Raw genomic sequence first — 16822 nt, forward strand, 5'->3', positions numbered from 1 at the left:
TGGGTGAGTTTGAAGCCAGCTTGGTCTGTTCCAGGACAACCTGTTTACAAACAAACAAACAAAAGCAATAATAAAACCAGTGCATTTGGTATACTTAGCATTAGCTAAATGCCTTTTGGTGTTTTACTTGTTTTAGCCCAGCTCTCAATATGTAACCTTGGCTGGCCTCAAACTCAAGAGAGATTTTGTCTGCCTCTGCTACCATGCCCAGCCTATGTAAGAGCCTTAGAATGAAGCTGGTGAGGTAGTCCATAGGATTTGTCACTGTTAGAAGTTAAAAGCTGGGAGCAAGGCTGTACTGGCTAGTGTTTAATGTCTGCTTGACACAAACTAGAGTCTCCTTGGACCTTCAGTTGAGGACTTGCCTAGATCGTTATTGGGTTATGGGTGTGTCTATGGGGCATTGTCTTGATTGAGATGGGAGGGCCCAGCCCACTGTGGGCAACACCATTCCTTGGGCAGGTGGTCTCTGAATCTATAAGGAAGCTAGCTGAACCACGGAGCTAGAGAGCAAGCCTGTTAGCGACATTCATTCCTCTATAGTTTCTGCTTCAAGATTCTTGTGGGGGTCCGTAGGAGTTTAGGCCCCACATATTCTAGGGTTCTTAGGAGGAAGAGAGAGGGATAAGAAAATATCAGGTAGCAAAAGAGACCTAGCCAATGAGAAAAAAGACAGAAACACAGGATAGCTTCAGGAGGGCCTGGATCAATACCCAACAACCTCGAAGGTTTATTCAAAATGCTTTTTATAACATGCCCAGGGGAGAGGCAGAAGAACTCCCCCTTGCTAACTCAAAGCACACCATACAGCCAAGTGTAGACCCTTCCCAGGACCAGATCATCTTATATAGCCCTGCTGGGTAAAGCAAGCTCAGATTCTCTGATCTCCACAAATTCTGCGTTGAGCCTCCACAGATTCTGCATTGAACTTCTGCCCTTATTTCCCTCAATAATGGATCATGACCTGGAAGTGTAAATTGAAATTAACCTTTTCCTCCCCCAGTGGGTTTTGCTTATGATTTAACACAGCAGCAAAACACTAACACGAAATCCTTCCAACTAACATTTTCTGAGTTTTAGAAAAATTTATAGATGAACTGCACACAATGGTGCATGCCAACTCATGGAAGACAGGTAGATTGCCAGCCTAGGCTGCATGGCAAATTCTAGGTCAGCCAGGACTTCATAGTGAGACCTTGTCTCACCAGTACTGCTCTAGTAATAGAAACGTCAACTGCTGTGGTAAGGCACACACCTGTAATCTGTCTGAACATTCAGGAGGCAGAGAGTTCAAAGCCTGGGCTTCATAACAGAAACCTGTTTCCCCAAACCAGGAAAAAGCCTAGTTGTTTTTTGCTTTTGTTTTTCACATTTACATTAGGACCTGAGGATCATTATCGGGTAACGGGTAATGTTTGATATTTGGCCAGAATTTATGTTGTGTGAATTGGTAGAGAAGAGAGCCAAGACAGATTTGTTGCTCAGTGATTAATTCATACAGCTTTTCAGAGTAAGTTTACTTCCTATACAACCATGAGAACCTGAGTTCAGATCCCAGCACCCACCCAAGCCACATGTGGTCTTAGCATACCTCTAACCCCATCACTGTTAGGGGAGGGGACAGAAGACTCACTGTGGCTTGGTGGTTGCCAGCATAGCTGAAAAGCACAATCTCCAGGTTCAGAGAAAGATGCCATCCCAAAAAAAGAATAAAGTGGTGGGTGACAGTACTCCTAAGCATCCTCCTCTGGCATATGTGTGTCTGCAGAGTCCTGTGTACCTCCCCGCCCCGCCCCCCCGCCCCCTCCCCAGACCAAAACTGTTCGTCGATAGTGTTAGGGCCCATTAAAGTAGTACATCCAGGTATGATAGCACTTGTAAGGTAGAGGCAGGAAGACCAGCCACAGCTGCATAGTGAGACCCTATCTCAACAAAATGAAATTACTGTTCATTGTCTCCTAGGCTGTGAGCACAAATGGTGCTGAGCATCCATGTAGTTGACATCTGCTCTGTGAGCTGCACCTCTAAACATAGTGCATATGCTTCAATTTTCTGCCTCTGCATTTGAGGGCACTAAGTCCTGTCTGCTACATGTTTCTGTCTTGCTTTATTAGCTTTCATCTCTGATCTTATCTCATACCTATAAAGATGGATCCCAAGTTAGTTTTTCATAATAAACAGAAAGGCCAGGAAATTTTATGTAGTATAGTGTTAAGTTTGACTTTGTAGTTTTTTGTTTTTTTCTTTATTGTTTTATTATTGTATGTATTTGGGAGTTTTGTCTGCATGTGTGTCTGTGCACCACTTGTGTGCCTTGTGTCCTTAGAAGCCAGAGGAGGGCCTTCCGTCTCCCAGAACTGTAGTTATAGGTGGTTGTGAGATGCCATGTGGGTCCTCTGGAAAGGGGGCCAGTTTTCTCACCCACTAAGCCATCTCTCCAGCCCCTGTTTTTATTATATTTAATTGTGTGTGTATATTTCTGTGTCTGTGTGTGTAGATGTCAGAGTGAATGCAGGTACCCTTGAAGGCTGAAGGCCAGAGGTTTTGGATCCTCTGGAACTGGAGTTACAGGCAGTTGTGAGCTGCCAGGCATGGGTGCTGGGAACTGTGCTTGGGTCTTCTGGAAGAGCAGTGTGCTCTCTTACACACTGAGCTAACTCTTCACCCCAGAGGGTTTCTGCTCTGTGGTTGGCACATCTATTTTTACCTTGTCTTAACGTTTTGGTGAACTTGTTAGAAGAAGCAGCACTGCATTCATCTTCTCCCCTTAAGCTGTAAAAACAGTTTTTCAGCTAAAAACTTAACTGCTAGAGAGATGGCTCAGCAGTTAAGAGCACTGACTGCTCTTTTAGAGGACCCAGGTTCAATTCTCAGCACTTATATGGCAGCTCACACCTGTCTGTAACTCCAGTTCCAGGGCTTCTGACACTCTCACACAAAAATACAGGCAGGCAAAACACCAATGAACATAAAATAAGGTAAATTGGGGGGGGGGGGGAGAGAAAGAGAGAGTGCGCCTATTTGCTAAACAAAAAAAATAACTTAACTGCTTCTGCCTGTGATAATACCCTATAAGCTGAGTAGTCATTATACCAATCAGTTGATAAAGATTGTTTTATATGTGTCTCTGTATGTGTATGTCATCTCAGATGTATGTAGGTCAGAGAAAAACATTTGGAAGGTAGTTCTCTTTGCATCTTGTGGATTCCAGGTACCAAACTTAGTCATCAGGCTTCACAAGCCCCTTTACCTAAGGTAAAATACTCTTTCCCCTTAGCCACCTCCCTGGCCTAGCAACCAGTGTGTGAGCCATTTGTTGGTGTTGCCCAACTATGCTTGACTTTTTGGTGTTCACAAATACATGGATAACCACAGTGGAGAGTGGACTGGTTGGTGACCATTACGTGTGGGCTCTGGTACAGCTCTGATAGCACACGTCTAGCATGTCCAAGGCCCCGTGATCCATCTGTAGCACCACCACAAAAGAAAGTAATCAGTGTGGTTTGGTGAGAAGCTGTTATCTCTATAAAATGTTACTTCAGTAACAAAAGTAGGGCATGTCTCTCAGCTGAGGCACTAGGCACTTCACTTACTGTTCTTCATCTTCTTGAAATAAAAATCAAGATGGCTTTACTGTGTAGCCCAGGGCAACCTCCAGTCCATGGTCTTCCTGGCTCAGGCTGTTGTCTTTTTTCCCCTCGAGACATTGTGTGGCTACTGCCCCACCCCATGTGAGTGGATGGGTTGTTGCCCACGGAGGCAGAAGAGGGCATTGAATGCCCTGGAGCCGGAACTTCAAGTACTTGGTTGTAAGCCGGTATGAGTATTGGAAACTGGGCTTAGGTCCTCCCTGAAGAGCAAATGTACTTAACTTCTGTACCAACCCTCTGCACCTAGCCCTTGCCCCTTAGTTAAACCCAGTTTCAGAACCCTACCCATAGGAAATGCAGTATTCACAAAAGGATAAAAAGCATTTGTGGCTTCCTAGCCAGTTCTGTGGACTCAGCCCCACACTGAAAAGGGAGAAGGATCTTGCTCATCACATCAGCCTCGTTTGTAGTCTGTACTACCTCTTGTCCTACTTATACTATCTTGACAGTGAGGCCCCGTCCTTGACAAAGAGCATCTGTGACAGGCACCCCCGGGAAGCTGCTGTGGGGAAGAAGCCTCGGTGGATCCTGGGCTTCCCCTCACTTGGCCCCCATTGTGTTATTTCCGTTCTTCTGGGGACTCAGCCAGAGGATGTCTGTGCATGGTTAGAAATGGATGGATGACACATGCTGAGGACTAGATAGTCACGGACTCCCTTTACAGTTCTCTTTTCTCACCTTAGTCTTCCAGTGACTGAGAAATACAATCCTTAGCTAATATCCCACTAGACATGATAGGTGTAAAGCTTTAGTAAAAGATCTAATAAACATGAGAGTGTGGGGGCTTTTTCTACTAGCTAAACCTAATTTTAGCAAACCTTTCCATTTTCCAGGCTTCAGATGCCTGCTGTTTAACAAACGCTGTATGTAGGTCAGACTCCCACCATCCTAGGTTTTGCCACTGCTTTTTGAAGCTTGCTCACTGTCTCTCCTCCCTCTTTTTTTTCCCTTCCTCTCACCTCTTTCTTCCTCCTTCTCCCACCTCAAAAAAGGAAATACCCCCCCAGCCCCTGTTTTTGTGTGTGTGTATTAATGGACTACGTATGGACACGCTTTTTATTTTGTTTAGTATTACCTCCTTGGTGTTTGAGGTTTATGTGAACCAAACTACAAGCTTGTGAAAATTAATAAGACTATCTTGAGACTGTTATTTTTTTTTAAGTGGTGATACTTGTGTCAAGTACCACCAAAGGGGGGGTGGGGGATCTTTAGATTTGTCTTAATTTCTATTTCAATTTTTTTTTTTACAGATTTATTTATTTATTTATTATGTATACAGAAGAGGGTGCCAGATCTCATTACAGATGGTTGTGAGCCACCATGTGGTTGCTGGGAATTGAACTCAGGACCTCTGGAAGAGCAGTCGGTGCTCTTAACCTCTGAGCCATCTCTCCAACCCCTCTATTTCAAATTTGATCCTCCCAAATCATCTTTTCTGGAGCTGTGGGGATGTCTCTGTTGGGCAAACTGCTTGCCAGTGCCAGCATAAAGACCTTCGATTGATTCTAGTCCTTCCGTAACAGACTGGTCTGACATCGCACACTTGCAAATCTAGGACTGGGAGGTGTAGACAGGGATCCTGGGGCTTGCTGGATCGCAGAAGCAGAAGGAATTGTTTGACTCTAACCTTCCCCTTTTTTGCTGCCACCCTCCTCCAGTGAAAATGGCTTTATGACCCTGTTCTTGACAATAGGAGAGAAGGTATTTTCACCTTCAGATTTTAAAATAAGTGAAGCCAAGAATTTGCTTGCTTTTGTTTGTTTTAGATGTTGGCCTCATAGATTGGGAAACCCCAAAACTGCCCTGTCCCAGCTTAATGTTCTAGAGATGTGGGGAATAGGTGAGTGGGCCACCGACACTAAGCATATAGCTGTGGAAATGATACTACTTGGCCTTAGAGCAAGAGCCCATGGGTGGGTGATGGATAAACATCACTTCATAAAGTCTGCCAGATTGTGATGGATAAACATCACTTCATAAAGTCTGCCAGATTGTTTCTTGAATAGCTTTTTCTCTGGTAGAACACACTCTTATCTATGAGGTTACTTCAGAAAGCTGGCTAGGGGCAAATCACTAATCCATTGGTGGAGGACTTATATTACGGAGTCTCAGCAGATCCAGTTCCCCCATTATTCAGGAAGTTACTCATTTCACTTCTTCCCTTTTCTCCAGCAAGGAAAACAGTCCTAATGGGATTGAATGAGTTCATACTTTTAAAGCTCTTAAAATGCCTAGAACATAGTAGCATATGTTTCATACATTAGATTTCTGGTTCATCATAAGTTTATCACACATTTGGTATAACTTAAAACAATAAAAGATTGGGCTTGAGATATAGCTTAGTTGGTAGAGGGCTTGCTGAACATGCTTGAAGACTTCAGTGTAATCCCTAGCACCATATTTTTTTTTTTTTTTAAAGCATCAAAACACATATAAGCCGGGTGGTGGTGGCGCACTCCTTTAGTCCCAGCACTCGGAAGGCAGAGCCAGGCAGATCTCTGTGAGTTCAAGGCCAGCCTGGTCTACAGAGTGAGATCCAGGAAAGGCGCAAAGCTACACAGAGAAACCCTGTCTCGAAAAACCAAAAAAAAAAAAAAACACCACATATAAAAACTCCTACTTGCCAGGCGGTGGTGGCGCACGCCTTTAATCCCAGCACTCGGGAGGCAGAGCCAAGCGGTCTGTGAGTTCGAGGCCAGCCTGGTCTACAGAGTGAGATCCAGGACAGGCACCAACACTACACAGAGAAACCCTGTCTCAAAAAAAACAAACAAACAAAAATCTGCTTGTAATCTCAACACTCAAGAACTAGAAGCAAGAGTATCAGAAGTTTAAGGTCATCTTCAGCTACAAAGAGGATGTGGGGCTAGTCTGGACTACGTATGAGATGTGAATTTTTTGCATATAAATTTTTTTAAAGAAATTTTGATGGGCTGGAGAGATGGCTCAGTGGTTAAGAGCACTGACTGCTCTTCCAGAAGATCCAGGTTCAATTCCCAACAACCACATGGCACCTCACAACTGTCTGTAACTCCAGTTCCAAGGAATCTGACTCTCACACAGATATACATGCAAGCAAAACACCAATGCACATAAAATTAAAACAAATTTTAAGAAAAACATTTCAAGTACTTGAATTTTTTTTATTTCAAAATTGGGGGGTTATGGCTGTTGAGCTGGTAAAAGGTGCTTAAATCAGTTTTTTTTTTTTTATTTTTTATTTTTTTTTTTGGTTTTTCGAGACAGGGTTTCTCTGTGTAGCTTTGCGCCTTTCCTGGGACTCACTTGGTAGCCCAGGCTGGCCTCGAACTCACAGAGATCCGCCTGGCTCTGCCTCCCGAGTGCTGGGATTAAAGGCGTGCGCCACCACCGCCCGGCTCAGTTTTTATTTAAAAAAAAAAAAAAAAATACTCGCTTCAATTCCTAGCACCCACATGGCAGCTCACAACTGTCTGTAATTCTAAGATCTGACATCCTCACATAGATATACATGCGGGCAAAACACGAATGTACATAAAATAAAAAGTAAATTATTAAAAAAAATAATGAAGGAAGCAGGTGTTGTAGTGTTGCTGCTCGCCTTTAATTCTAGCACTCAGGTTTGGGGTTAAGGTTAGGCAGAGGCAGGCAGATCTCTGAGCTCAAGGCCCATGCAGCTGGAGATACATAGTGAAATAAGTCTCAAGTAAATAGATAAATAAATAGAAATGTTGTGGGTGTGATATAGTGAAGATTTTGATGCAAACTTTAATTTGGACAGAGTAATCGGTAAGAAGAACTGGGCCTTGAGTTGGAAGGCTTGAATATATTTTTTGATTTCCCTTCCTCTGTCCATAAAAGCTTTGGAACCATGCATGGTGGCACATAGCTGTCATTTCATCACTTAGACAGCTCAGGTTATCACAAGTTCATGACTAGCCTGGGGTACATAGTAAGCTCCAAGCCAACCTGGACTACATACCAAGATCCTATATGAAAAAACAAGTTGTTGTTTTACTCCTCTGAGCCTCAGTTTTTCCCTATAAGATAATATATTGGCTCTGATCCTAGTTTACTTCCTGTTGTAATAAAACACCATGACCAAAGCAACTTTAGGAAAAAGTTGCACTTCCCAGTTCCAGTCCATCACCGAGGGAAGTCAGGGCAGGACGTGGAGTGAGTCGGGAACCATGGAGGAACACTGTTTTCTGTCCTGCTCCACTGCATTCTTAGACTTCTTTCTTAGACAACCCAGGACTACCTGCCCAGCGGTGGCACCTCCCACATTAGTCACTGGTCAAGAAAGTCCTCCACAGAAAGGCCCCAGGCAGTTCCTCAGTCGCTACTCCCTCCAACCCTCTTCCTCTAATTGGTCCTATTAGAGGAACCACTGAGAAGAGAAGGCACTATTTAAAAGACTCAAACAGCTGCCCTGATCAGAACGAAGGCCGCGCAGTTGAGGAGGACGGCGACTGTCAGGTGTTTTCAGAACAACAGTCTTGGGAAACTAAGTCGCTTGCCTAGGAACACATAACCCAGGAGAGGCTGAAGTGGAAGGAAGATGGTGGCCTCTGAGTTTACAGGCTACTTTTCTGTACTTTGCTTGCTGGGTCTATTTTCTTGACTCTTGACTGGGGTGTCACCTGGGCCCGTGGATTTCAGCAGACCTTACTTGAGAATCAGAATATGAAAGTGATCCTAAACAGTTGTGTGCTGTGTCATTCCGATGAGCACACACTGTTCCTCCCTGTTTGGTTCTCTGTCATCTCGTGATGGCTGTGACTCTATGTAACTTTCCTAAGACTCTGTCCTGGCCAGACTTCGTGGAGGAGGCAGCATGAAGTAAATAAAGACCATGTTGTTAGAAAGCTGGTGTTCTTTCCTTTATCATAAGACTGGAAGTGTTCCTTTGTCTCCAGGCTAGAGCTTTGTGTTTTTGTATTCAGAAGTTAGCTTCCTACCTACATCTGTGACTGCTAGAAACATTCTACAGTGTGGCAAAGTTAAATCCATGGAAAACATCATTCAGTAGCAGAATCTAAATACTATCTGAGTCTTAGAGAAAAAGATTGTTAGAAGTCTAATGTCTCTCTCATTTTGCAATTAAATAAAGAGACATGTTACTTGTTCTGTCTCCCATCATTAATTTAAAGACTGAGAAGAGATGGAGTTTTCTGTCCATCCCAGGGCTGTACTTCATGGAGTACCTAGGGAATCCTCCAGTTCAAGGAGAGATTGGAATTCAAATTTGAACCTTTTACAGTGGTGGTTTCTGGGCCACGGATTCCTAGGAAAGCCTCTTTCTCTGTGGTCTGTTCTAGGTGTTGTGTGTGATATGATGATCCACTGCTCACCCAGAGTAACCAGCTTCTCTTTCGGTGATGCTTTCTTTGGGAGTGCGCCCTCTTTGTGCTTGCTTACTTGCTCGCTGACTTCTGAGATGGGCTGGTTATGTTAGGCTGGCTTCATACCCACTCTTTCTAGCCAAGGATGACTTTGAAATATTGCTCCTACCTTCCAGATCCTAGATTATAGGCATATACCACAACTCTATTCATGCAGTACCTGGGATTGAGCTCACAACCTCTTATGTGTGAGGAAAGCATTCTTATCAGAGTTCATATAACAATTGAGCCGTGACATTAGTCCTGTAATTCCTTCTAGATAACTACAACCTTTCCTGTGCTAAAGTTGAGAAGTCAATCAGTGAACTTTCCCCGGTTAAGTGTTCCACAAATAAACAAAAAGCTGATCATCAAGCTGGTGAGGTAGTGTGGACACTTGTCCTCAAGCATGACTAAGTTCAGTCCCCACAACCCAACACACCTAACTTACTCCTGCAACCTCTAACCTCTATACCATGACATGTATATGCCCATACATACACACACTAGTTTTGTGGTTTTGTTTGTTTGTTTTGTTGTTGTTGGTTTTTCAAGACAGGCTTTCTCTGTAGCTTTGGAGTCTATCCTAGAATTCACTCTGTATACCAGGCTGGCCTTGAACTCAGAGATCTGCCTGTCTCTGCCTCCTGAGTGGTGGGATTAAAGATATTGGACACCACCACCCATCATTAAATAAATCTTCATTTATATTCTACAATCATGGACATTAAGTTGGTTATTTCTCTCCCCCCCATCTCCCCAATGCATGTATACTTACAATACTTTAAATCTCCATTCACAGGTCAGATACCAGGCTCTGGCTCTATGATGCCTGGGCAGCCCATGCCAGGCCGCATGATTCCTACTGTGGCAACTAACATTCACTCTACTGGAAGTGGCCCTGCCCCTCCTGGTATGCCTCCAATGCCCGGAAACATCTTAGGACCCAGGGTACCCCTCACAGCACCAAATGGCATGTGTGAGTAGAACATTGGGAAGGTATTCCCCCAGCATCCTGCTTTGGGGGTGGGGATAGGGGGCTTCTGATAAGGAAGAAAGGCTTTCTTCTCTTCATGAGATGTAGCAAGCTCATAGACAGTCCAGCCTTCAACAGTTGTTGTTGAGTTGTTTTTGGTGTGAAACTCAGGTTGTATACTCTGTACTGAGGTCTGTGGGTAAACCACTTATTTCTCTGTCACACATTATTAAATGAGACTAGTTTGAATCTCAACTGACATGCATAGCTCCTGGCTGTCATTCCCCCTACAAGAACTTTTATGTTGCAAGGTTAAAAGTGGTGAGTTGGCCGGGCGGTGGTGGCTCACGCCTTTAATCCCAGCACTCGGGAGGCAGAGCCAGGCGGATCTCTGTGAGTTCGAGGCCAGCCTGGGCTACCAAGTGAGTCCCAGGAAAGGCGCAAAACTACACAGAGAAACCCTGTCTCGAAAAAACAAAAAAAAAAAAGTGGTGAGTTGGCTCAGGAGGCAGAGGCAGGGAGATCTCTGAGTTCAAGGCCAGCCTGGTCTACAGAGTAATTCCAGAACAGTCAAGGGTACACAGAGAAAACTCTATCTTGGGGGGAAAAAAACAAAAAACAAAAAAATGGTGATGAGTTGGGGGAAAAAAAGAAACTGGACCAAACATAGTGTACTCCTTTAATCCCAGCACTTGGGAGCAGAGGCAGGCGTGAGCTGTCCTTGTCTACATGTGGAGCTCCAGGCCAGCCAAGGCTACATAGTAAAACCTCTTTCAAGAAAGAAAGAGAAGGCGAAAGCAGTTTAGAGATGAGAGTAAGTTCTTACAGCTAGTGATAGGTTAGTAGTCCCATATAGACTTGAGAAGAAAGGGCCAGGGATTGTGTGAAAACGGACTATGAGGTAGGGAGAACTAGTGAACTCAGGAGCATCACTCGGAGCTTGTGTTTAGAGCCCAAGTAATTGCTCCCATAAGCCCATCCCTACCCCAGCAGCAAGCCTCCACAGGGTTGCATCATAGGTTCCAATCTTGTAGAAGGATCCTGCCATAATCTTTAGTTCTTTAAGAAGCTGGTGTGTGTGGCCAAAAGTTAGCTCCTATTCACTGACTGAATAACAATCCTTGGCATGTAGGGTGGTGGTACATGCCTTTAATCCCAGGGAGGCAGAGGCAGGCAGATTTCTGTGAGTTTGAGGCTAGCTCGGTCTACAGAGCAAGTTCTAGAACATCCAGGACTGTTAAACAGAGAAAATAAAGTTATGAGAGATGGCTGGTGAAAATCTCAGCAGGTAAAGACACTTGCAACCAAACCTGACATGAGTTTGATTTCTGGGAACCTGCATGGTGGAGTAGAGAACTGACTCACACACATTCTCTTTGGCTTCAGCACACATGCTATAGCATCAACACAACTATGTATGCATGTGTGACACACACAGGAAAAATTAAACAGGGAACTTCAGAATACTTCAGATGCTCTGCAATATTCCAGGAGACACCCTCTCAGGGAAGCTAAGACAAAGTAGATGCACAGAAGAAAGTCTTGGTTTAACTGAGTTTATAGAATCTCACCCTATGAAAAATATTTCCCTTGAGCTTTTGGTCAGATATCATAGTAAAATGGCTAAGAAAATGCTTGTCACACTACCTCTTATGTAAGAAAGAATTGGCTTTCCAAGAGAGCTGACCCAGTAAGCCATCTCTGGTGAACAGATACTATCACTGGCCCTTATCACTGGTCTACATGGAGTGTTTCACCGTGTATGACAGGGTCTTTAGGGAATCTGAGCCCCTAACTTGGCTCTTGGGCCATGAACAGGCCACACTGCATGAGTGGCTTCTTGTCCTCAGGTCTTAGTCTCCTTCTCAGAGGTCACAAAGGAGGAGATGATTGGATTCAGAGTGTCTGAAAAGCTGGAGAGGTTTGATAGAAGCCTCTTGGGAGTGTGGATGGGTGAATGCCTGGTTAGTGTAGCTAGACTCTAATTTGTTTGATATGTTTTCATTTCTGGCAAAATCTAGAGGTTTTAAAGCCTTGGATTAAACGATCTCTAGAGTTCCTTTGTATGCTAAAGCCGCTAGAGTTGAAATAGAAAAGAAGCCCAGACACTCACACTAATTGTTCCCTTCAGGACCTGACCTAGTTTGGGCCAGAAATCCAAGGATGGCAGTTGAGGAGCTGTGAGGGCCTCCCAGGACTATCCTCCTTGTCAGCAGCTGCCTCAGTGAAGTTCTGTGGCCCTGGTGGAAACAGTTAATCAGCAAGAAGTTATTGATAATCTCTCTTGTTCTCAGCTAGGCTAGACACCATGAAATAAAGAAAAAGATACAGAGCTAGCCCATGAAGACTCTGATTATTTAATTGAAGAAACACAATTAGTAGAGAGAACAATTAGAATACAATAAAATGGAAATACAATTAAGTTCTTTAAAAAAAAAAGTCTGACGTGATTCTTGGAATGAGTGGTCCTTTGAGAAGGGTGGATGAACTCCACCACTTCCTCTCCAACTTCTTAGGTTAGGGTAGGCCACATGAGCCTCAGCTGGTTGGCTTCTGTCTACTTAACCTCAGAGCAGCAAGCCTCTGAGCTCACATCATTTGCCTGCTGCAAAGAAAGTTACTTCCTGAGCCTAGGCATGATGGTACATGTCTTAGCACTATGGCTGAGGCAGGCAAATCTCTGAATTTGAGGCCAGTGTAGTCCACATAGCAAGTTCCAGACCAGCCAAGGCTACATAGTAAGACCTTATTGCCCCACCCCCAAACAAACAACTCCTTCCTGTCACTTTCCATTGAATGGATTCTTTCCCACGCCTCCCTGTTTCCGGCAATGACTAGTTACCTTGAATGTATTTGCAGATCCTCCTCCACCACAACAGCAGCCGCAGCCTCCGCCTGCAGACGGGGTCCCTCCACCTCCTGCTCCAGGCCCACCAGCCTCGGCCACTCCTTAGCCTGGAAGATACAGGAGCCTCCACACCCACCACAAGCTGAAATGGGAAGGGCAAGACTTGTGTCTCAGCTTCCTTGGTTTTCTTTTGGGATTTTTTTTTCCCTCAGAGCCTCAAGCATGAGTCCCATGTCTCTCTGCTCTTGATAACTTCATGTGTCAGGTCTTTAGCTGATACTCAGTGAGAAGGCTGTGGTGACTAGTGTGCCCTGGTCATTTGAAAAGTAACCCATGTCCTCCTGCCCCAGTGTGGCAGGTGTTTGGCATTTGGTCTGCAGGTCCTGTTGACGTTAGTATTCTCTGTCTCTTTGTTTTGTCTTATGCTTCGGTGGATAATTCTCTATAATTACTCTCCTTTCTTCCCCTGTTGTTTTTAAGGAGAGCATCCTCAGTTAATAGAAACCAAAAAAAAAAAAAAAAAAAAAATGGTGATGGGCAGAAGGAGACAGCCACAGAGGGACACACCTTAAGGCATTATAAGTGACCTTATTTCTACTTATCTGAGCTCAGAGTGGTGCCACTGGTGAGGTTCCTGGGGCTTTCACCACACATAAATGCACCCAACTGAGAAGAGCTGAGGAGGAAGGAGGCATCCTGTTGATTTTATTCCCTGGCAAGGACTGTGAAAGACTCCACTCTGTCTGGAAGAGCATACCACTGTACCTAGTATGTGGTAGCAGAGAGCACAAACATTGGCAGAGCCCCCTCCTTCTCTTCCCCCACTATTCTGGGTTTCTGTGCAGAAGATTGCACAGAACTAGGGTGGCTTTCCTAAGGACAGTGTCAGCTTAAAAGGTAGGAATTTGGAGAGGCATTCCCGAGGTTTTCCAGACTAGCCAGGAAAGTTAAAGGGTCTACGGCCCTACCTACACACCTTTAGGAGACCTACCCAACCCACACACACACATCCTCTCCCCTCACCACCCTCCATCTAGCTGAACTTTATACATGTTTTTTTAAACCTTCATCCTATAAGAAAGGAAAGGGGGAAAAAACTTTATTAAAATAGGTAAGTAGATTGTGCTAAACATTTTATCTCATGAAACTTGGTTAGGTGGCTGGAGGTACAAGTCCCTAAACTACCTCTTGCTGTAGCCAGGGTGAGTGGGATTTCTTGAAGCGGTACTGAGGTTCAGAATGGGAGTGGAAAAGTGAGGCACACTCAGCAGCCTCCTGTACCTTCTTTTTCTGAGCCCTCACAGTCCATCTGTCACAGGGTGGTGGAGAGTATGCTGAGGGCACAAGGACCCCACTTGGCTCCAAAGCATTATGCTCTAAGGTTTGGGATGTTCACACTGGGAGGGTGAAGTACCATTCCAGAGGAAGAGCCACAAAAATGCCTTAATGATGAGTGATGCCCACAAAAATGCCCATGCTGATGAGTGATGATTCGATAGTTACTGGTTTTGTCAGCTTGTCCTTCCCTGCCTTCTGTCCTTCCATGAGTAGCAAGAGGGTGTTCTGGTGAAGCTTCCCTTGAAGTGGCAGTTTCATTATTGAGAATGCAAGGTAGAGCATCTTATGGATATCTTTTTCTGTGTGTGTTTTAAAGCTTTACATATGAGAGGGTGTAGGGGGTGTCTGTAACACCTTAGAACCCTTAATGTCAGAACGCAAAAATCCACGGTTGAGATTTGCTTTTGAGACCCTCAGGTTTGCCTCTACCAGGTGGCCTTGGTCACTGTCTGAGTCCTGGGGTACTGGAGCTAAGGAAACCTTATTCATTTCTTGTGTGCACTCTAGAATCTTAGAGAAGAAATGGAAATGAGCTTGTTCCTTGGGAGGTTACTTAACTCATTTGCCTCCAGGAAGACCCCAGTGCCTTTTTATAGTGGCCATGGTTTCCTCTACTTCCCTCCATTCCCTCCCAAAGGAAACTCACTCCAATGCTCGCCTTTCCCCTGGAGTCCTAGAAGGGGAATGGGATTTTGCTTCACACTGTGGTCCTTTATAACCTCAGGTCTGTAATGTGATCACTTTCCAGTTTGAAAGATAAGTGGAAATACTTTTGCAGCGCTTGTAACCTGCAGGGCCTGAGTCCGTCACAGCTCTTTCCATGTCTGTCGATTGGTTTCGTTCCTCTAATACCCATGCAATTTTGTGAGGGGTGGGCTGGGATACTGTGTGGCTTTTGTACAGATATGTTTCTCAGTATGGAATTTTTTGTTTTGTTTTGTTTTCTTGTTTTCTTTCTAAATGAGGGAAGGGAGTTTTGAGAGTTTGAGGAGCAAATGAATGAAAGTGGTTTAATTTCCCTCTTTTTCATTAAATAAATGATAAACCGTTTTATGAATTCTAGTCCCACTCTCTGCGCTCACCCATTCATTTCATACTGTGTCCTGTAAAGAACCTGAACACTCAGCCTCACTTGGACTTGGTCAGCAGTTAAAATTCCATGTCTCAGACATACTAGATTGATCCTTTTCAAGGTGCTTCAGGACTGAACATAAAGTTGACTGTCTTACCCACTTGAATGCCTTCCCCTTCAGTCAAAGAAAGATGAATGGATGTTCTTCAGACGGGCTTACCTCCCATCCTGGTGACTCCAAAGAGGAATGGTCTTGCTTACTAAGGTGAAGTATCTGGTGCAGGTTAGATGGCTCTAGGTTGGAAGCAGGCTTTCTAACCGAAGCTTCCATGAATATGACCTACTACAAGGATAATTCTGAGTACCACAGCAGCAAACCCTAGCCTGAAAGGAAAGAAATACTGGTTTTCAAGATGCTTATGAATCCAGAGAAACAAGAGAAGTCTGTCTGCCATGGCCTGACCACCAGCTGCTCGGGGAAACACCTCTGGCAGAGAAGCTAACACTGGCCAGGTCTCGGGATTCTGAGTCTCCGAGGGGTGAGAGGGGAAGTTAATCCTTGATCCAAGCTAACCAAAGACTGCTTTGTAAACTTGAACATGAGTCCTTTTTCTTTTTGGTAAGTATAAAATCTTTTTTCTTTTTTTTTTTAAAGGCATAGCAGACCATGTGCAACCCACCAGTCTTCCATTGTGTTTCTCAAATTATTAGTATAATTTCTCTAAATTCATTAAAATTAGTAAATTTTCAAACCTGACTCTGTATCAGCCTGTAAAGGTGCTTTTCACCAGGCCTGATGGCAAGAGTTCAATCCCTGGACCACCCATACATTGGAAGAGAACGACTCCCAAAAGCTGTCCTCGACCTTCACATACACACTGGTGGTATATCACATATATACACATAAGTAAATCAATTTTATTTTGACATAGAGTCTTACTATGTAGACTAGGCTGGTCTTGCGCTAATGGAGATCCACCTGCCTCTCAAGTACTGGCATTAAAGACACCTGCCACCGCATCTGGCTTTAATTTTTTTCTCCTTAAAAAAGTGGTGTGTTAGCCGGGCAGTGGTGGCACATACCTTTAATCCCAGCACTCGGGAGGCAGAGCCAGGCCGATCTCTGTGAGTTCAAGGCCAGCCTGGTCTACAGAGCGAGTTCCAGGAAAGGCTCCAAAGCTACCCAGAGAAACCGTGTCTCGAAAAAAGAAAAAAAAAGTATTATGTTACAACTCTCTCTACAGGTCCTTCTCATGACATTTCACCCAATAAAAATTTGACATCCTGCTATGTTTGAGGTGCATAATTTTGCATACACGGAAATCAGAGCTACAAATAAACTAGCAAGGCTGTACCATCCAGGCCGCCAGAGTGAGACAGTTATTAAATAGCATTTCACATAAGGCCATGCATTCTTGAAGAAAATAAAAGTAATCTAGAATATCCTGAAGGCAGGGCATGGTAATGCATGCCTATAATCATAGCTCAGGAGGATCCCAAGTTTTGAGAGCAACCTGCTATACATAAGACCTATCTCCAAAAAAAAAAAAGTAACTTCCTTGAGAAAACTGGGGG

The 16822-nt window shown here is 44.3% G+C and overlaps 1 protein-coding gene across 4 annotated transcripts in view; it reads left to right on the plus strand.

Moving 5' to 3' along the window:
• The window catches only part of Smarcc1 (SWI/SNF related, matrix associated, actin dependent regulator of chromatin subfamily c member 1), a 146032-nt gene extending 130800 nt beyond the window's left edge, over window positions 1–15232 (plus strand). For all 4 annotated transcript variants that reach the window (XM_052721783.1, XM_052721791.1, XM_052721769.1 and 1 more), the window contains exons 27-28: window positions 9816–9992; window positions 12849–15232. In XM_052721783.1, the coding sequence (XP_052577743.1) occupies window positions 9816–9992; window positions 12849–12943 (272 nt within the window). In that variant the 3' untranslated portion in view covers window positions 12944–15232. The remainder of the gene's footprint in view (window positions 1–9815; window positions 9993–12848) is intronic.
• Window positions 15233–16822: the final 1590 nt, after the last annotated feature.

This window comes from Peromyscus californicus, unplaced genomic scaffold, assembly GCF_007827085.1.
Source record: "Peromyscus californicus insignis strain IS unplaced genomic scaffold, ASM782708v3 Scaffold_11__1_contigs__length_118956290, whole genome shotgun sequence".
NCBI lineage: Eukaryota > Metazoa > Chordata > Mammalia > Rodentia > Cricetidae > Peromyscus > Peromyscus californicus.